The sequence below is a fragment of the Acomys minous genome (genome assembly GCF_964271855.1).
Source record: "Acomys minous genome assembly, chromosome: 5".
NCBI lineage: Eukaryota > Metazoa > Chordata > Mammalia > Rodentia > Muridae > Acomys > Acomys minous.
Genome location: NC_140494.1, coordinates 6,980,070 through 6,994,130, shown reverse-complemented (window position 1 = coordinate 6,994,130; position 14,061 = coordinate 6,980,070). Strand labels below are relative to the sequence as shown.

The following is a 14,061-nucleotide window of genomic DNA, read 5'->3' as shown; positions in this document are numbered from 1 at the left end:
GCTCAATTGTGGCTTCTTTGTTCTTTCAGTATGTTCATCTGATGTGTGATCGCTCATTATTTCCACTGACACATGATCAAGTAGAGGCTGCATAATGACCAAACAAAAATAAGTGTCTGCAAGATTTTAGTTATTCAATCAGTCTCTTCTCTAATAATATGTGAGATATAATATATGAGAAATTACAGAAAACAAATACGTTCTGGTTATATAATACTTTACTTAAAATTCTTCCTTTACATGAAAATGAGTGGCTTCTCTTCTTACAAGTGGAATATTGCTTTAATTTTTCTGCCTCCTCCCTTCTGTGGGTTGTCCTTTAGGCAGGCAGTGTCAGTAGGCCCACAATAGAATTGTTTAACCATTAGCCAGACAGTAGCATTGTTTAATCATTAGCTAGGGATTAGAGGTAGTTAAAAATTAGCCGGGAGAGTTGGAATCATTAGCCAGAAAGGGAGTGCTGCTTGTTAACCATTCGACAGGAAGTTGATATACGAAGTACACAGACTTCCCCTTCACAGCAGCAGAAGAATCAGGAAGCTCTCAGCTGAGGAAGTGGAAGGCAATGAGTTCCAAACAGCAGTGTGTCAAACTGAACGATGGCCACTTTATTCCTGCCCTGGGCTTTGGCACCTATAAGCCAAATGAGGTATGAACGCAGATGCTTAGTGTCTCCAGGCTAGAGCTATTCTGTGTGGACAAGAGAGCAGATAGTTATGCTCGCCCTGCGTCCTGCGTGTCAGGGCCTGATTGTTTCCACACTTGTTGATTTTTCCTGTCAAATAGACTCTACAGCAGTTGCAACAGTTGGTGGCTGTGGGCAAGAGACTGAGCTGGCTCCCTAGAGAGCCTGGGTCAGGATCCAGGCAGAAGAACAGGGTCTACATTCATGTTTGCACCACTCTGGGAAAAAGATCCCCCGCTCCGCTCCCCGCCCTCCTTCCTTCCCCACCCCCATCCTGTTGAGCCAGCAGGGAGGCATGGGGGCAGGGCTAGTCTTAAACCATTTTCTTTGAGGGTGGGTGTTAGTGTAGTATATAAGGGAGCCACAGGGTACGTGCCTCAGTGGCACTGGGACAGTTGCTATGGCTCAGTCAGGGACTTCAGGGACAGGGAGAATGTTTGTTCATTTCCCCAGTTATTCTTGCTGTCACCTAGGGAATGTGGGCTTGGCAGGATGTGACTGTGCCTTTTCTTGTGGATTTGGGGCCTGTCAGCTCTAAGAGTGAGCTTGGCAGGAGTCTTCAGGCTGCCAGCTCCAGGCTTAAAGGGACAGACTCCCAACCTAACAATTCTGCGCACCGTGCTTTTCCTTACAGCTATGTTTCTCAGCTTGATAGAAAAGAAGAAAGTCACAGCTTTCTTGGTTGCAGTGTGAGAGGGGGCTCCTCTGTTTATATCTACAATAAACCACACCATTGTTTTTCCTTTTAAAAAGGCAAGATACAGGGAAATCAGCATGGTAACTCAGGGTATCTTCCTGTGGCTCTCAATCTGGGGGACATAATCCCTTTAGGGGTGTCAAATGACCGTTTCATTATGATTTATAACATAGGCAAAATTACAATTATGAAGTAGCAACTAAAATAATGTTGTGGTTGGGGCCACCATAGTATGAGGGAATGTATTAAAGGAGGCAAGCATTAGGAAGGCTGAGAACCACTGCTGGAGACGAAAGCATGAAACAGGCATCTGAGGAATACTCAGGTTTTGTTTTGGGGTAGCCTTCAGCATCACACAATGAATGTTCTCTCAGAGCTGAGTAAGGGCTAATCCTCAGCTATGGGAAACTTGCTGGAAGTTATAGTACGTAATTATGATGGGGAGAAGGAGGACTTGGTAAAGAAAAGTGTGAATTGTTGGTCTTTGCTGACATGTGTTGGATTTAGAACATGGTGGCCCTCAGAACTGAAAACATCAGGGTGGACTGTTTGCTCACCTGGAGGGTTTCCTATTCTGTAGTCCTCCTGAGACCTTTTAGTAGTGTGACAAAGGACCACTTCCCTTAACTTCACTTTTGTACGTTTCCTTCCTGTTAGATTTATGCATATATCCAATCTGAATATATGTATATACCCAGAGAAATCTGGAGATATGTATAGGATTTGCTTTGTTTGCAAAGTTGCACATGCAAAAAACAAGCAAAAAGCAAAACAAGCAAGCAAACAAAAATCCCCAAACAAACAAAAACCAGGAACAGGTCAGTATTGGTAACTCACAGAGTGGCCTTATTCTTACCTGTGTCTGGGCTGGTATCCAGAAAAAGTGGTAGAAGCCTTAATTTTAGTTACTGTGTTTCACAGTGAAATAATGATTGTATAACTTCTTAAAATAATCAGAAAAGACAATCCCCCTTTAAAGCCTCTGTATGTGTTGTATTGTTGCGTATGTGTCTGTGCACCATGTGTGTGGGTGCTGGAGGTCAAAGTCTTCCTCTGTTTCTCTCGTTTATTTTTGTAAGGTAGGGTGTCTCACTGAGTCTGTAGTTCAGACCAGTGAGCTACCCTACCTCTGCCTGCTCAAGCATTAGGATTACATGTGCAGGCTACCATGCCATAGTCTGCTTTTACATGAAAGCTGGGAGTCTGAACTAAGACTCCGATAGCTGTTTGCAAGCATTGTACTGAGTGAGACACTCCTGCAGCTTACACCCTATACCATTAATAAAAAACAAAAGAAAAAAAAAACCAGTCATATCATTATCCAAATCTGGCAGTCAAGGCAAAGATTTTAGATTTAATTCTAGTCATGTCTTTAAAAACAAATATTCTTTGGTTGAAGGGGCTGGCACCCCAAATGATAATCTCCAATGTAACATAGGTAATCTACTTTCAATAAGGATATATTCTTTGGGAGGATTTTTTTTCTCTGTCTGTATTTAGGTCTGTGAGACAAAGAGAATGGAAATGTGGAAAGACTAACACAGGGCATTGTTCTCTGTCCAAGTTTCTGTTATTAACCTGGCCTTGCTTGGTATCTGCAATCTTTGCTTTCTTATCCCTTTGTGATAGTGTCTTAGCTCAGGGCAAGGAGGAGTGTCTGTTTAATCGTGTTCTGTCCTGTGAAGATTTCCTGTGTTCATATTGCTTAGTCACCCTGACTTTCTAGCAAACCACTGAACCCAGGGTGAGCTTGGCACCCATCCTTGCCAGTAAGTAACCAGGACTGCACAGGTATAAAGTGGTTCTTGGATGGGAAATTCTTGCTGTTAATTAAGACCCTGAAAAAGTAGATTTTGGCCCATTACTCCAAATGTGGGCCAAATATAGGCAGACACTGATTCTGTGACGATAGTTTTCTGTGACATCACAATATTTCTGGAGATTTCATTGTGTTTTATAGAATAGAAAGTGGGAATCCAAGGATTAGGGGACTAGGCTCTTGCATAGCACGTGGACTGAAGATGACTTGGAAAGACAAAATTCCTTCCAGCCTAGTAAACTTCTATCTAGGCTCACTCTGAGCCAGCTCTCAGAAGATGCATCTCTAAATACCTCCTTTGGTTCCTCCTCTAGGTTGCCAAGAGCAAATCCCTGGAGGCTGCAAACCTAGCTATAGGTGCTGGGTACCGCCATATTGATACTGCCTTTGTATACCAAGTAGAAGAAGAGATAGGGCAGGCTGTGCAAAGCAAGATTAAAGCTGGAGTTATAAAGAGAGAAGACATGTTCATCACCACAAAGGTATAATTTTTATAGTATGCAAGTGTGCAAATTATTGAAAAATAATGTAAGGAGGTGAAAATTATTACTGGATCACAAGTTGGATAAAGGTGTCAACTGCGTAAATGGGTAAAGGAAAGTAATAGCAGAATATAAATCTATGAAAGGATCATTTAGTTATTGGACATATTAGAGTATGTATTTTATGTAATTTTTTTCATTGTTCAATAAATGAGCTAACAATAACCTACAAACTGTAGCTGAGTTCACATCATTAAGTAAGAGTAAAGTAAATCCTGAGATAAACGGAATGACTATACCTTTCCTTCAAGTACAAAAACTATTTCACTATTAGAATAAATGAATATGCATATTTGGGTAATCTACTAACCAGCACAACTTCCATTCTTCCACATCCTTAGCTCTGGTGCACTTGCTTTCGACCAGAGTTGGTCCGGCCTGCTTTGGAAAAGTCACTGAAAAGACTACAACTGGACTATGTTGATCTTTACATCATGCATTACCCAGTGCCAATGAAGGTGGGTGATTTGCATTGTCAAATGTACATACCTTCGCATGGTGGCATGGATAGCATTTTTATGGATGGTTGAGATAACTTTTTATTATAATTTCATATAAAGTTCATTTATATGTTGCTAAACTTCTGAGTGGGTTCCACAAAGGGTTTATTGGATGATGGTCTGAGGTGTTCAAGCAGTGTGCCGAGTCACAGATTAGAAGTAACGTCCAGAAAAACTTGTATTTACACATCTTTACATTTGTGCTGCTAGATGTTTGCCTGGGTCTTGTCTCTGTTTTCTCTCTTGGTGGCAAAAGTGGCCTCAAGACAGTTTCAGTTTCAAGGTCATTAACACTTTATAGCTTCTCTGAATCTTTTCCTGCTGAAATCAATCCTGCATGCAGTCTTGACTGGCCGTCCTCAGCTCACATGATTGTCCGTTGGCTCTCATGTATTCATACTCATTACTGAAGCTGCATCAGGATTGATATAATTCTTGCTGGAGGTCAAGGATATGTAATGACCTGGTTTCCCAGCGAATATGAGATATTTTCTTTTTTCCAAAAGAAAGAGTAGACAAATAAATGCAAGTCAACCATGAGGTCTCATTTAGTTGCTTAAAGATATGTCTTAACCATAGAAATTATATATATCATATATATTATATATATGTGTGTGTCTGTGAGTGTTCATGTGTTACAACAATTAAAGAAAGAGAGATCATGAATTTGAGAGACAGAGCAAGGGAGGGATTGGAGGAAAGAGAAGAAGGGAAATATAATTATATTTCCAAAAATAAAAATTATTACAAGAAGGAAATATTTAATTATGCACACAATATGAGAGAATACAGCAAGCTAGGTTCCAAAGACAATTTTTACAACTCTACATGCGTACCACTGTGTAAACACAGTATACAGAATTATGCCTTACTCAGCTATGATTGCTTACTTTCTTATTTTAAAAAGTGCCTTTTTAAAATACATTTTTTTTGTTGAATGTGTATGGGTGTTTTGTGTGTGTGTATGTGTGTGTGTGTGTGTGTGTGTGTGTGTGTGTGTGTGTGTGTGTCCATGCACTATGTGCATGGATGGTGCCTGTGGAGGCCAGAAGAGGCCATTGGGTCCCTTGGGACTGAAATTACAGATGGTCGTGACCCACTATGTAGGTTCTGGGAATTAAACCTGGGTCTCATGAAAGAGCAGCCAGTGCTTAATCACTGCACTATCTCTCCAGCTCTTCCAAGATCATCTTAAAAGCACTGTTACAGATAAGCTACATCTCTTTGTGAGATTGTTTTAACAACTATTTCTCCTCCAGTCAGGGGATAGTGATTTTCCAGTAGATGAACACGGGAAAAATCTATTGGACACTGTGGACTTCTGTGACACGTGGGAGGTGAGTATTTTTCAAGAGGACAATCAAGCAAGCAGAGGAGGGAGAATCAGCTCACTTCCCCCTTGGGTATAGACATTCATTTGCACACATACATATTTGCTGGAGTTGAAAGGGGAGAGTTCACTACTAAAGTGCAAGGGCAGAAAATGAAGGACTCAGGCCAAGAGGCATATGGGTATTTTGACACCTTATGTAGTCATAACCTCGATTTTCTAGTGATGTTACAGAAATTCCTCTTTGGCTGACACCTTCCTCTTTATCACTATCATTATCTGATTTCTTCATATTTAAACCCAATGATCATCTGGGAAATACATCCCATTCTGCCTTTTATTTTATTTTTATTTTTTATTTTTTACTGTGTCCAGGTGTTCTGCCAATGAACCGTATGTCTAGCTCTAGACAATTTTTCCTGTAACTGCTCCGTATTCTGTTTGTATCAATATAGTTAGTCATTTGTAAGTATGACCCTTCACAACCCCTTTCTCACCACCAGGCGCTGGAGAAGTGTAAGGACGCAGGATTGGTCAAGTCCATTGGGGTGTCCAACTTTAACCACAAGCAGCTGGAGAGAATCCTCAATAAGCCAGGACTTAAGTACAAACCTGTCTGCAACCAGGTGCGCCTCCTCCCTTCCCCGTCTCTCAGGCTTTCCCTCACTTCTGATGCTGGTATCCATTTAGCTGCTCTCTGCCCAGGTGATTTTCATTTTGTGGGGAAAAAAAAAAGGATTCTAAGAGCAGTGTCACTGTTTCAAAACACATGGAAGGTTCTAAATTTAACCTCGGACTATTAAGGTATTGGTGAGAATGGGGACGCACTAGAGTGCCCAAGTGAGAGAGAATGTGGAGATTTAGAGCTCAGCCGTCAGGTCAAGGCGAGGGCACAGGAAAGTGAACTCCCCCCTGAAATAAGAATCATGAACAGACACAAGATAGTTTATTGGAAGATTGGGTTAAAAATAAAATTTGTTCAGTGGTGAGGCCTTGTGTGGAGTTTATGCTTCTAACCATCTTATTACGGTCTTTCCTCATGATTTTATTACATGTACAAGCTGGCAGCTTTACCCACTGAACCAAATTAGTTCTTTTGTACTTCAAAAAAAAAAAAAAAGAACAGTTTCATCTTTTAATTCAAGTATAGTATTGCATATGATTTTCTTATGCTACCTTATAGACTTCAAGCAGTTTTATTTATCATAATATGAGCATTTGATGAAGTCTGATATCCTTCTATCATAGGTTGAATGTCATCTTTATTTGAACCAGAGTAAGCTACTGGATTACTGCAAATCAAAAGACATTTTTCTTGTTGCTTATGGTGCTCTGGGAACCCAGCGCTATAAAGAATGGTAATAAGATAAAAAGAGTAAACATTGGAGCACTCAGGTCTCAGGGGGAGGGGGACCTTCCTCTAGAAGAACCCAGTGAAGCACTATCTTGGTTCCCTTTCCTGTTCCTCTGATAAAATGCTCTGACAAAAGCAACTTCTGGGAGAAAGGGCTTTATACAGCTCCCATTTCAAGAGTACCGACCGCAATGGGAGAGAAGTCGAGGTTTATGGAGCTCGAAGCAGGTGGTGACTTCTCATTACAGTCAAAAAGCAGAGACTGATGAATGAAAACTGATGCTCAGATTACTTTCTCTATTTACACAGGCCAGGATCCCCTGCTCAGGGAAATGGTTCCACCCATAATTAAAAATGGGTCTTCCTACATCAATTTTCATAAAAAGATAATCTCTCATAGGCATCCCAGAGACCCATCTTCCAGGTGATTCTAGATTTTTCTCCAGTTGACAATTATCCATGGCCATCACACCCAGTCTAGAATGGGCCCTCTACTGTGTTTTGAAGCACCATAGCTAAACAAAAGCATTGACTTCATGATCTCACTTGTACTTTCCCTTTAGGGTGGACCAGAACTCTCCAGTGCTACTGAACGATCCAGTTCTTTGTGATGTGGCCAAAAAGAACAAGCGAAGCCCTGCCCTGATCGCACTTCGATACCTGATTCAGCGTGGGGTCGTGGCCCTGGCCCAGAGTTTCAAAGAGAATGAGATGAAAGAGAATTTGCAGGTGATGAGCTCTGGTCCTAAAGGGTCTTGCATAGAATCTTCCGTATGCTTGCTTCTTGCAAATTTCTCAGAACATTTTTGAGATCAAGCCCATATCTCTAGCATTTGCTATGCACATGAGTTTTCAAATGCATTTAGGAATATTTTGTTTACAACATAAATAGCAGTGTGACTTGAAATTTAGTGTTGGAGACAATATAGAATTTGGTTTGCATTGTCAGCCAAGTACTGTGTATCTCATGGAGTTCTTTATTTTCTGAAATTAGGGCCTGAACTGAGTAATTTTGATTCTAGAAATTTCTGTGGTTTTATGTTTAATTCCATTCTTGCTCAAATATCCTAATAAACACACACACACACACACACACACACACACACACACACACACACACACACACACCCCAGTTACTTGAATGCTCCTGCTTGGTTAAATAAAAAAATTAAAGTAAGTATACTTTATTATAGTACAAAATATTAGCAGTTACTAAAGAAATCATACTTAAGTAGAAGTTTAATATAAAGGATATTTATTTACGTTAGTGTTCTTTGATTTAAAAATTTGCCTTCCTTTAACCTGAACTCAGTGAAAATTATCTGTCTACACTGAGTCCCTTCACATATTTTCAAAAAACTGAAGGTACATATTTTCAGGATGATGTGGCCCCTCAATCTCAGAAAACTTTCTGAGCCTTTCCTCAGTTCCATATAAGTTTCATACAGTTGACAAATTTCTCAGGTTTTACCCCTGCACTTAGCCCTAAAACAAGACAGTGGGAAGAATTTATGACAAGCAAAGAGTTGATGCATCAATGATTCTGTAGAGCTATAGTGTGGAGTGCAAGTTACACAGCAGCTGAGATCCAAGGAGCAGGAAGTAGACATCCCCTCCATGCGTGAAAGTGTAAAAGCACTTCCACAGACCAAAAACATTTTACAGACTAAAATATGTGCAGTATAATCAGTCACTGAATTTACATAGTTTTAGTAGTCATTGTTATGTAAATTCAGAAGTGGTTGCTGAATTATTTTTTTTCCAAATTTTGCTTGTTTGCATTTTCTTCTTCTTTTTGTCTATGAACAAAGGGGACCTAGTACAATCTTTATACTCTCACTATGTGATTGAGCATCACATCAATTCACTTGTGAGGCAAAAGAGTCTACTTCTGTATTTTACCAAAATTTTGTGCTACTTCCCCCTAAAGTGTTCTCTAAAATGTAGTTTTGATACATTGTGAAATATAGAACCAGATTATATATGTATATATAATATATAATATTTAAATTACTTATTCAGAGTAATTACATCTGAGTTCTTTTTCCTGTTCAATTATTTTTTAAAGATTCATTTATTACTTATACAGTGTTCTGCCTGCATGTACACCTGCACAGCAGAAGAGGGCACCAGATTTCATTACAGATGGTTGTGAGCCACCATGTGGTTGCTGGGAATTGGAAAAGCAGCCAGTGCTCTTAACCTCTGAGCCATCTTTCCAGCCCCTCTGTTCAATTTTTTTATTTACTCTCTCCCACCACCTGATTATGCTTCTTACTAGGTTTATCAGTTGTTAGGCTGTTGGCAAATTTCCTTGTCCCTCCTTCCATCTTTCTCTGTCTCCATATTTTTAAGCTACCAAAGGACTTAACACTGCATATGTTTTAAGATGTGAGCAGTTAATGAAAACCCTTTAAAAGTTAAAATGTTTCAAATTTAATAAAATATTTTAAAAAGCCAGCTCTTTTGTCCTATGTGAATTTGGACAAGTCTTGATTTACATAATGTTGAAAAACATTGTTTATATTTTAATTATTTATTGATGGATTACAGAAGTTTAACTCCCCATGCAAATCACCAATTTGTATAATATATTTCCAAATTTTGCTCTAGCTTTCTTGGAAACTATGTGTCATAGTCTTTGACACATGTGTCTATTTATTCTTCACCAGCCACCCTTGAGATTACCTCATGCCTGTAGTGTTGTGTACTTTTAATATTCTCAAAAGCAATTTCTTTCATTTTTACTTGGTGTTTATTAACCATGAATGTTTTGGTAAGAAATGTTCATCCATTTTAGGAACATGCTACTTACATTGCCCTTGAGACATAAAATATAGTTCATTCAAATGCTAAAACCTTTGTGCTTTTCTGGCAGGTGTTTGATTTTCAGTTGTCTCCTGAGGACATGAAAACCCTAGATGGCCTAAACAGAAATTTTCGGTATCTTTCAGCTGAGTTGTAAGTAATTTGTTTCAGTCCAAGTCACTTCCTCCCTCTTCTATTCATTATGGCCTAGAAACTAGATGCCCTGTCTGTCTGTCTGTCTGTCTGTCTGTAGTAAGTTTCCAATGGAGATAATACAGCATTTGTTTCTCAGTTTCTGTAATGTGGATGTGTCAGCATAAAATGCAGAAAAAGTTTTGAAAGCCATGTTTGAAAATAAAAGAACTTTCAGAAAAAAGCTTAACAGCATTAATAGCCTTCCCAAGATTTTGTTTCCATTTATGTTCTTATGGTTACAAAATTTGATAGTTGATTCAGGTTATAAATGATGACAACAAAGAATGTTTATGTACATATGTGTACATGTGTGCATATTCATCTATAGCTATTATTTCTATTATCATCTATCTATCTACTATCTATCTATCTATCTATCTACTATCTATCATCTATTTTCTGCTTGTGAATATTTTCATTCTCTGTAGATATAAATATGATGTTTGAATGGGGATTAGAAAATCTGTAATATACAATTGTATATATTATCATTATTAATATTTTGTTAGTATAGAGCAGACTGAAGGCAAAGGAAGATATATAATTCCGTGATTGAGTCACTGATATAAGTAATAAATATTTCTTGCCACATTTTAATAATTAATAATTTTTATCACTGCATATTCTGGAATGTTTTATCTATATAGAATTCTACAAATTGTACCATTAGCTCCTTGGACAATGATGTCTATTTTTTAAATGAAATTTTTTTCCTAACTCATCAAGTATAATACACTGCATATGATGGGCAGTGAATGAATAATTAATGAATTACTAATAGTTAATAGAAGTGAAAGTTGTAGGCATAACTGATGCATGTTAACATATTTTTGTGTTGCTCAATGTCTAGAGTTATCTTAACTAAAGATGACATGACGCTTTTCTTCTTTTGTTGGATACTAAAATTGGAAAGGATGTTTGGCTCTTCTTTTGTTGATGCGTAGATGAAGTTAAGGGAGATGAATATTTATGAGCACTGTTGTTTTTTGTCCTTTCTGTTCTAGGCGAAGGGAGATAATGTTAAAAATTTATAAATGAAATTGTAAAAGCATCTCTTATAAATCATGGTAAATGACTGTAAGACTATATGATTCTGCAACAAATCAGGGAATGGAATGATTAGCTTTCACTTGATGGCTTCCTAGATGTCACATCTTTACATTGCGGAAACAGATCATACAGCATGTGTTTGTTTTTATTTCCTATTTTAGTCTTGCTGGCCACCCAGAGTATCCGTTTTCTGAGGAATATTAACATGGGGACCTAGTCATGACTTCTTACTGACGTCTCTGTACATGGACAGTGATGCTGGTGACCCGACTCAAATGCTGTTGGGTAGACATGTCATCTCTGATCAGTAGAGTTGCCTAACAACTCACATTAAACTGAAGCTCCTGCAATGGTCTCAAAGGAAAGGAATTTAATTTTCATGATGCTTTGAAATAAATATAACATTTTCTCCTTAAAAGACATTTACCTGTTTGTTTGTTTGTTTGTTTGTTGGGTCAATTACAACACAAAACTTGTGTTGGTGGGTAGTCTGTGAGTGGTGTTTGGAGATGACCATTCCCATCTTATAAACATTTCAGGCTTGGGATAGGTGGCGTTTCAGACCAGGGAATGACTGTTAGTGGTTAGTAGTATGAGTCAGTGGTCTTCTAGCCCATGATTCCATAAGAAAACACTGCATACAGTCCATGATTCTCGGCCTGGAAGGTGAGGCACACATGGTGACGTTGACCAACAACACTGCCTGGGCTCTCAACAGCAGCTTAGAACTAGAGTCTTGGAACTGGAGGGTGAGGCATTCCTGAGGTAGGTTAGGCTAAAGAGGTACCATGAGATCCAGCCTAGTAGGAGCATTAAAAGTGAGGACGGACACTTCAGGAGGAGGGAGTTGATCATAGTGCTACCTAGAAATGATGTCAAGGTTAGTTTTTTCCCCTATATATACTTATAGTATATACTTATATAGATATATGTGTATATATGTATATATTTAGATAGTTACGTCTTACAAACAAAAGATGCCTTTCACATATTTAATCTAATGACACAGCCAAGAGTTATTCTTATCATTACTTTTTATAAGAAAAATTTAAAAACTGGAACTAATTTTAACTATAATACATTTAAAATTCTTAAAAGTATTGTGAACCATTGATGGATTGGGGTCTATGAGTCCCTGAAACTTTAGTGTGTAAAGATGTTTATATAATGTTGGGCTAGGAAGCTTCAAGCTTTTCCTTATGAAGATATCAGAAAAACCATGTGACCTAGGATAAGTGACATCATACAGGGTCTGGTAAGCTGCCAGCTGTCTACAGAAACCAAGTAAAGACCCAACCATTAGTAGCAACACGGTCCCCAAAGTAGGTAGTTTTACTGTGTTTCATATCCCACATTGTGAAGAACTGCCTGGCGCCAAGTGGCCTGGGCATCAACAGTTACCATTTAGTATTATTTTTTCTTCAAAGCAGTTTTAGGAAATGATCTTATCAGTCCCAACCTTGTGCTTGTCACTTTAGAAGAATTTCCTTATGACGTCTTACATACAACTTAACCTCATAATAGCAGTTTAGATAGCAAGTCTAGGTCTATGGTCCTTTTTTAGGAATTTTATTTAAATAAAAGATATTTCCTATAAACTATTTATGAAACATAGATAATACATGAAACTAAATTTTATGTTTTTGCATTTGAAAGAATGATTAAAATGATGACCAATAGCCTTTCTCAATTCTTAGAAAACTGACCAAACTTTTAATATTTAAAGAGAATGAAGTACCTTTTATACTCTATTACCTTTTCAGAATTACTTCTTGTGTACTATTGCTCAAGATATTTTTAAAATATTCATTTTAAAAGATATTTTCTTTTTTTGTGAATGTAACTTTTTGATCCCTGCCTAACTCCCCAGCCCCTGTTCCTCAATATTTTGACCTTTTTTTTTTTTAGATTCACAAAGGCTTATAATCTCTTTATGGATTCACAAATGTTCAGAAATTCTAGGTGTGTTTGGATATGTGGAAAGTGCAATGGGAAATGGGTGTGTCATGGCAGAGTTGGTTACCTTAAAGTGCAGTTGTTAGGATATATTTATGTTATAAACTACATTATATTATATATATTGGCTTAACCATCTCAGAAATACTTACTTCCATGAAAAGAAGCCTGATGGGAAACCTAGCTCTGGATACCGTCCATTGAGCATCCTTATCTTTTTCTATCTTCTACTGTCACTTGTTCTGTGTGTTGACGTCAAGTTTAGGCTGGGTGAATGGAGCTTCAGTAACCTCAGCCCCTATGGAGCAATGGTGGGATTACAACTGAAGAAGATGCACCTTTTAAAAACATCACTTACAAAATCGAATTGGCTCTTGCCCCAGCATGGTTCTCTCTCATGTACCTTTGGCTACAAATGGATCACAGCTTGCTTTGCACAGGGATCATGTGAAAAGGCCAACAAAATGAGCATGAATGTCTGAAACAATCATTTTGGAGGGGAAAAGTTGTGGTTGTTACAGTCATAGGGAGAAAGTGATGATTTTGTTGATAGTGGTTGCTCATCTTACTTAGACTTTACAACTGCTTGGCAAATTTTGAAGCTTAGTCATAATCTGCTTTACCACAGTCCAAATGAATAAGAGTGCATAAGACAGAGACTCAGCTGTAAATAAATGGGCCCATGAAGGTAAAAGCAGAATTTTTTCCATTATAGACACATTTCTCCCACAAAGTTGGTGCAAAAACAGACTAATAGTTGAAAACAAAGGCTGTACTCATCAGAAAAAAATTTCTGAATAACAAATTAGAGAGAGAAATTAACTGAAGTCTAATTATCTTTTCCTGAGTTCATCATTCAGCATACTTTGAATACTTAGACTTATATGGGAACTGATCAGCTTGAGTTCATGGAACCCAATTTTAAATCTGAAACAACAAGAACTTGGCACCGGAAATAATGTTTAATGAAGATGTGAGCACCAAGGCCTTAGCCCGGATCTGTGAGCCACTATATTTTCCTTTGACGTTTGTCAGGACAGGTCAACTTTTGAATAATAGAAATATGATTTGTCACAACAGAATAGAGAACTATGCTCACATCTTAATTAAATTTATGAATTTATG

General features: G+C 38.1%; 1 protein-coding gene across 2 annotated transcripts in view; it reads left to right on the top strand.

The window, feature by feature from the left end:
* The first annotated feature begins 353 nt into the window (after positions 1-353).
* Positions 354-14,061, top strand: part of LOC311597687 (aldo-keto reductase family 1 member C13) — a 38,735-nt gene continuing 25,027 nt past the window's right edge. The window contains exons 1-9 of one of the 2 annotated variants that reach the window (XM_084781921.1): positions 382-649; positions 3,516-3,683; positions 4,085-4,201; positions 5,503-5,580; positions 6,077-6,199; positions 6,822-6,931; positions 7,491-7,656; positions 9,806-9,888; positions 11,142-11,402. In XM_084781921.1, coding sequence (XP_084638047.1) covers positions 566-649; positions 3,516-3,683; positions 4,085-4,201; positions 5,503-5,580; positions 6,077-6,199; positions 6,822-6,931; positions 7,491-7,656; positions 9,806-9,888; positions 11,142-11,184 — 972 coding nt within the window. In that variant the 5' untranslated portion in view covers positions 382-565 and the 3' untranslated portion in view covers positions 11,185-11,402. Of the gene's footprint in view, positions 650-3,515; positions 3,684-4,084; positions 4,202-5,502; positions 5,581-6,076; positions 6,200-6,821; positions 6,932-7,490; positions 7,657-9,805; positions 9,889-11,141; positions 11,403-14,061 lie in introns of those variants that run through there. The other variant, XM_084781926.1, reaches the window with a different exon arrangement.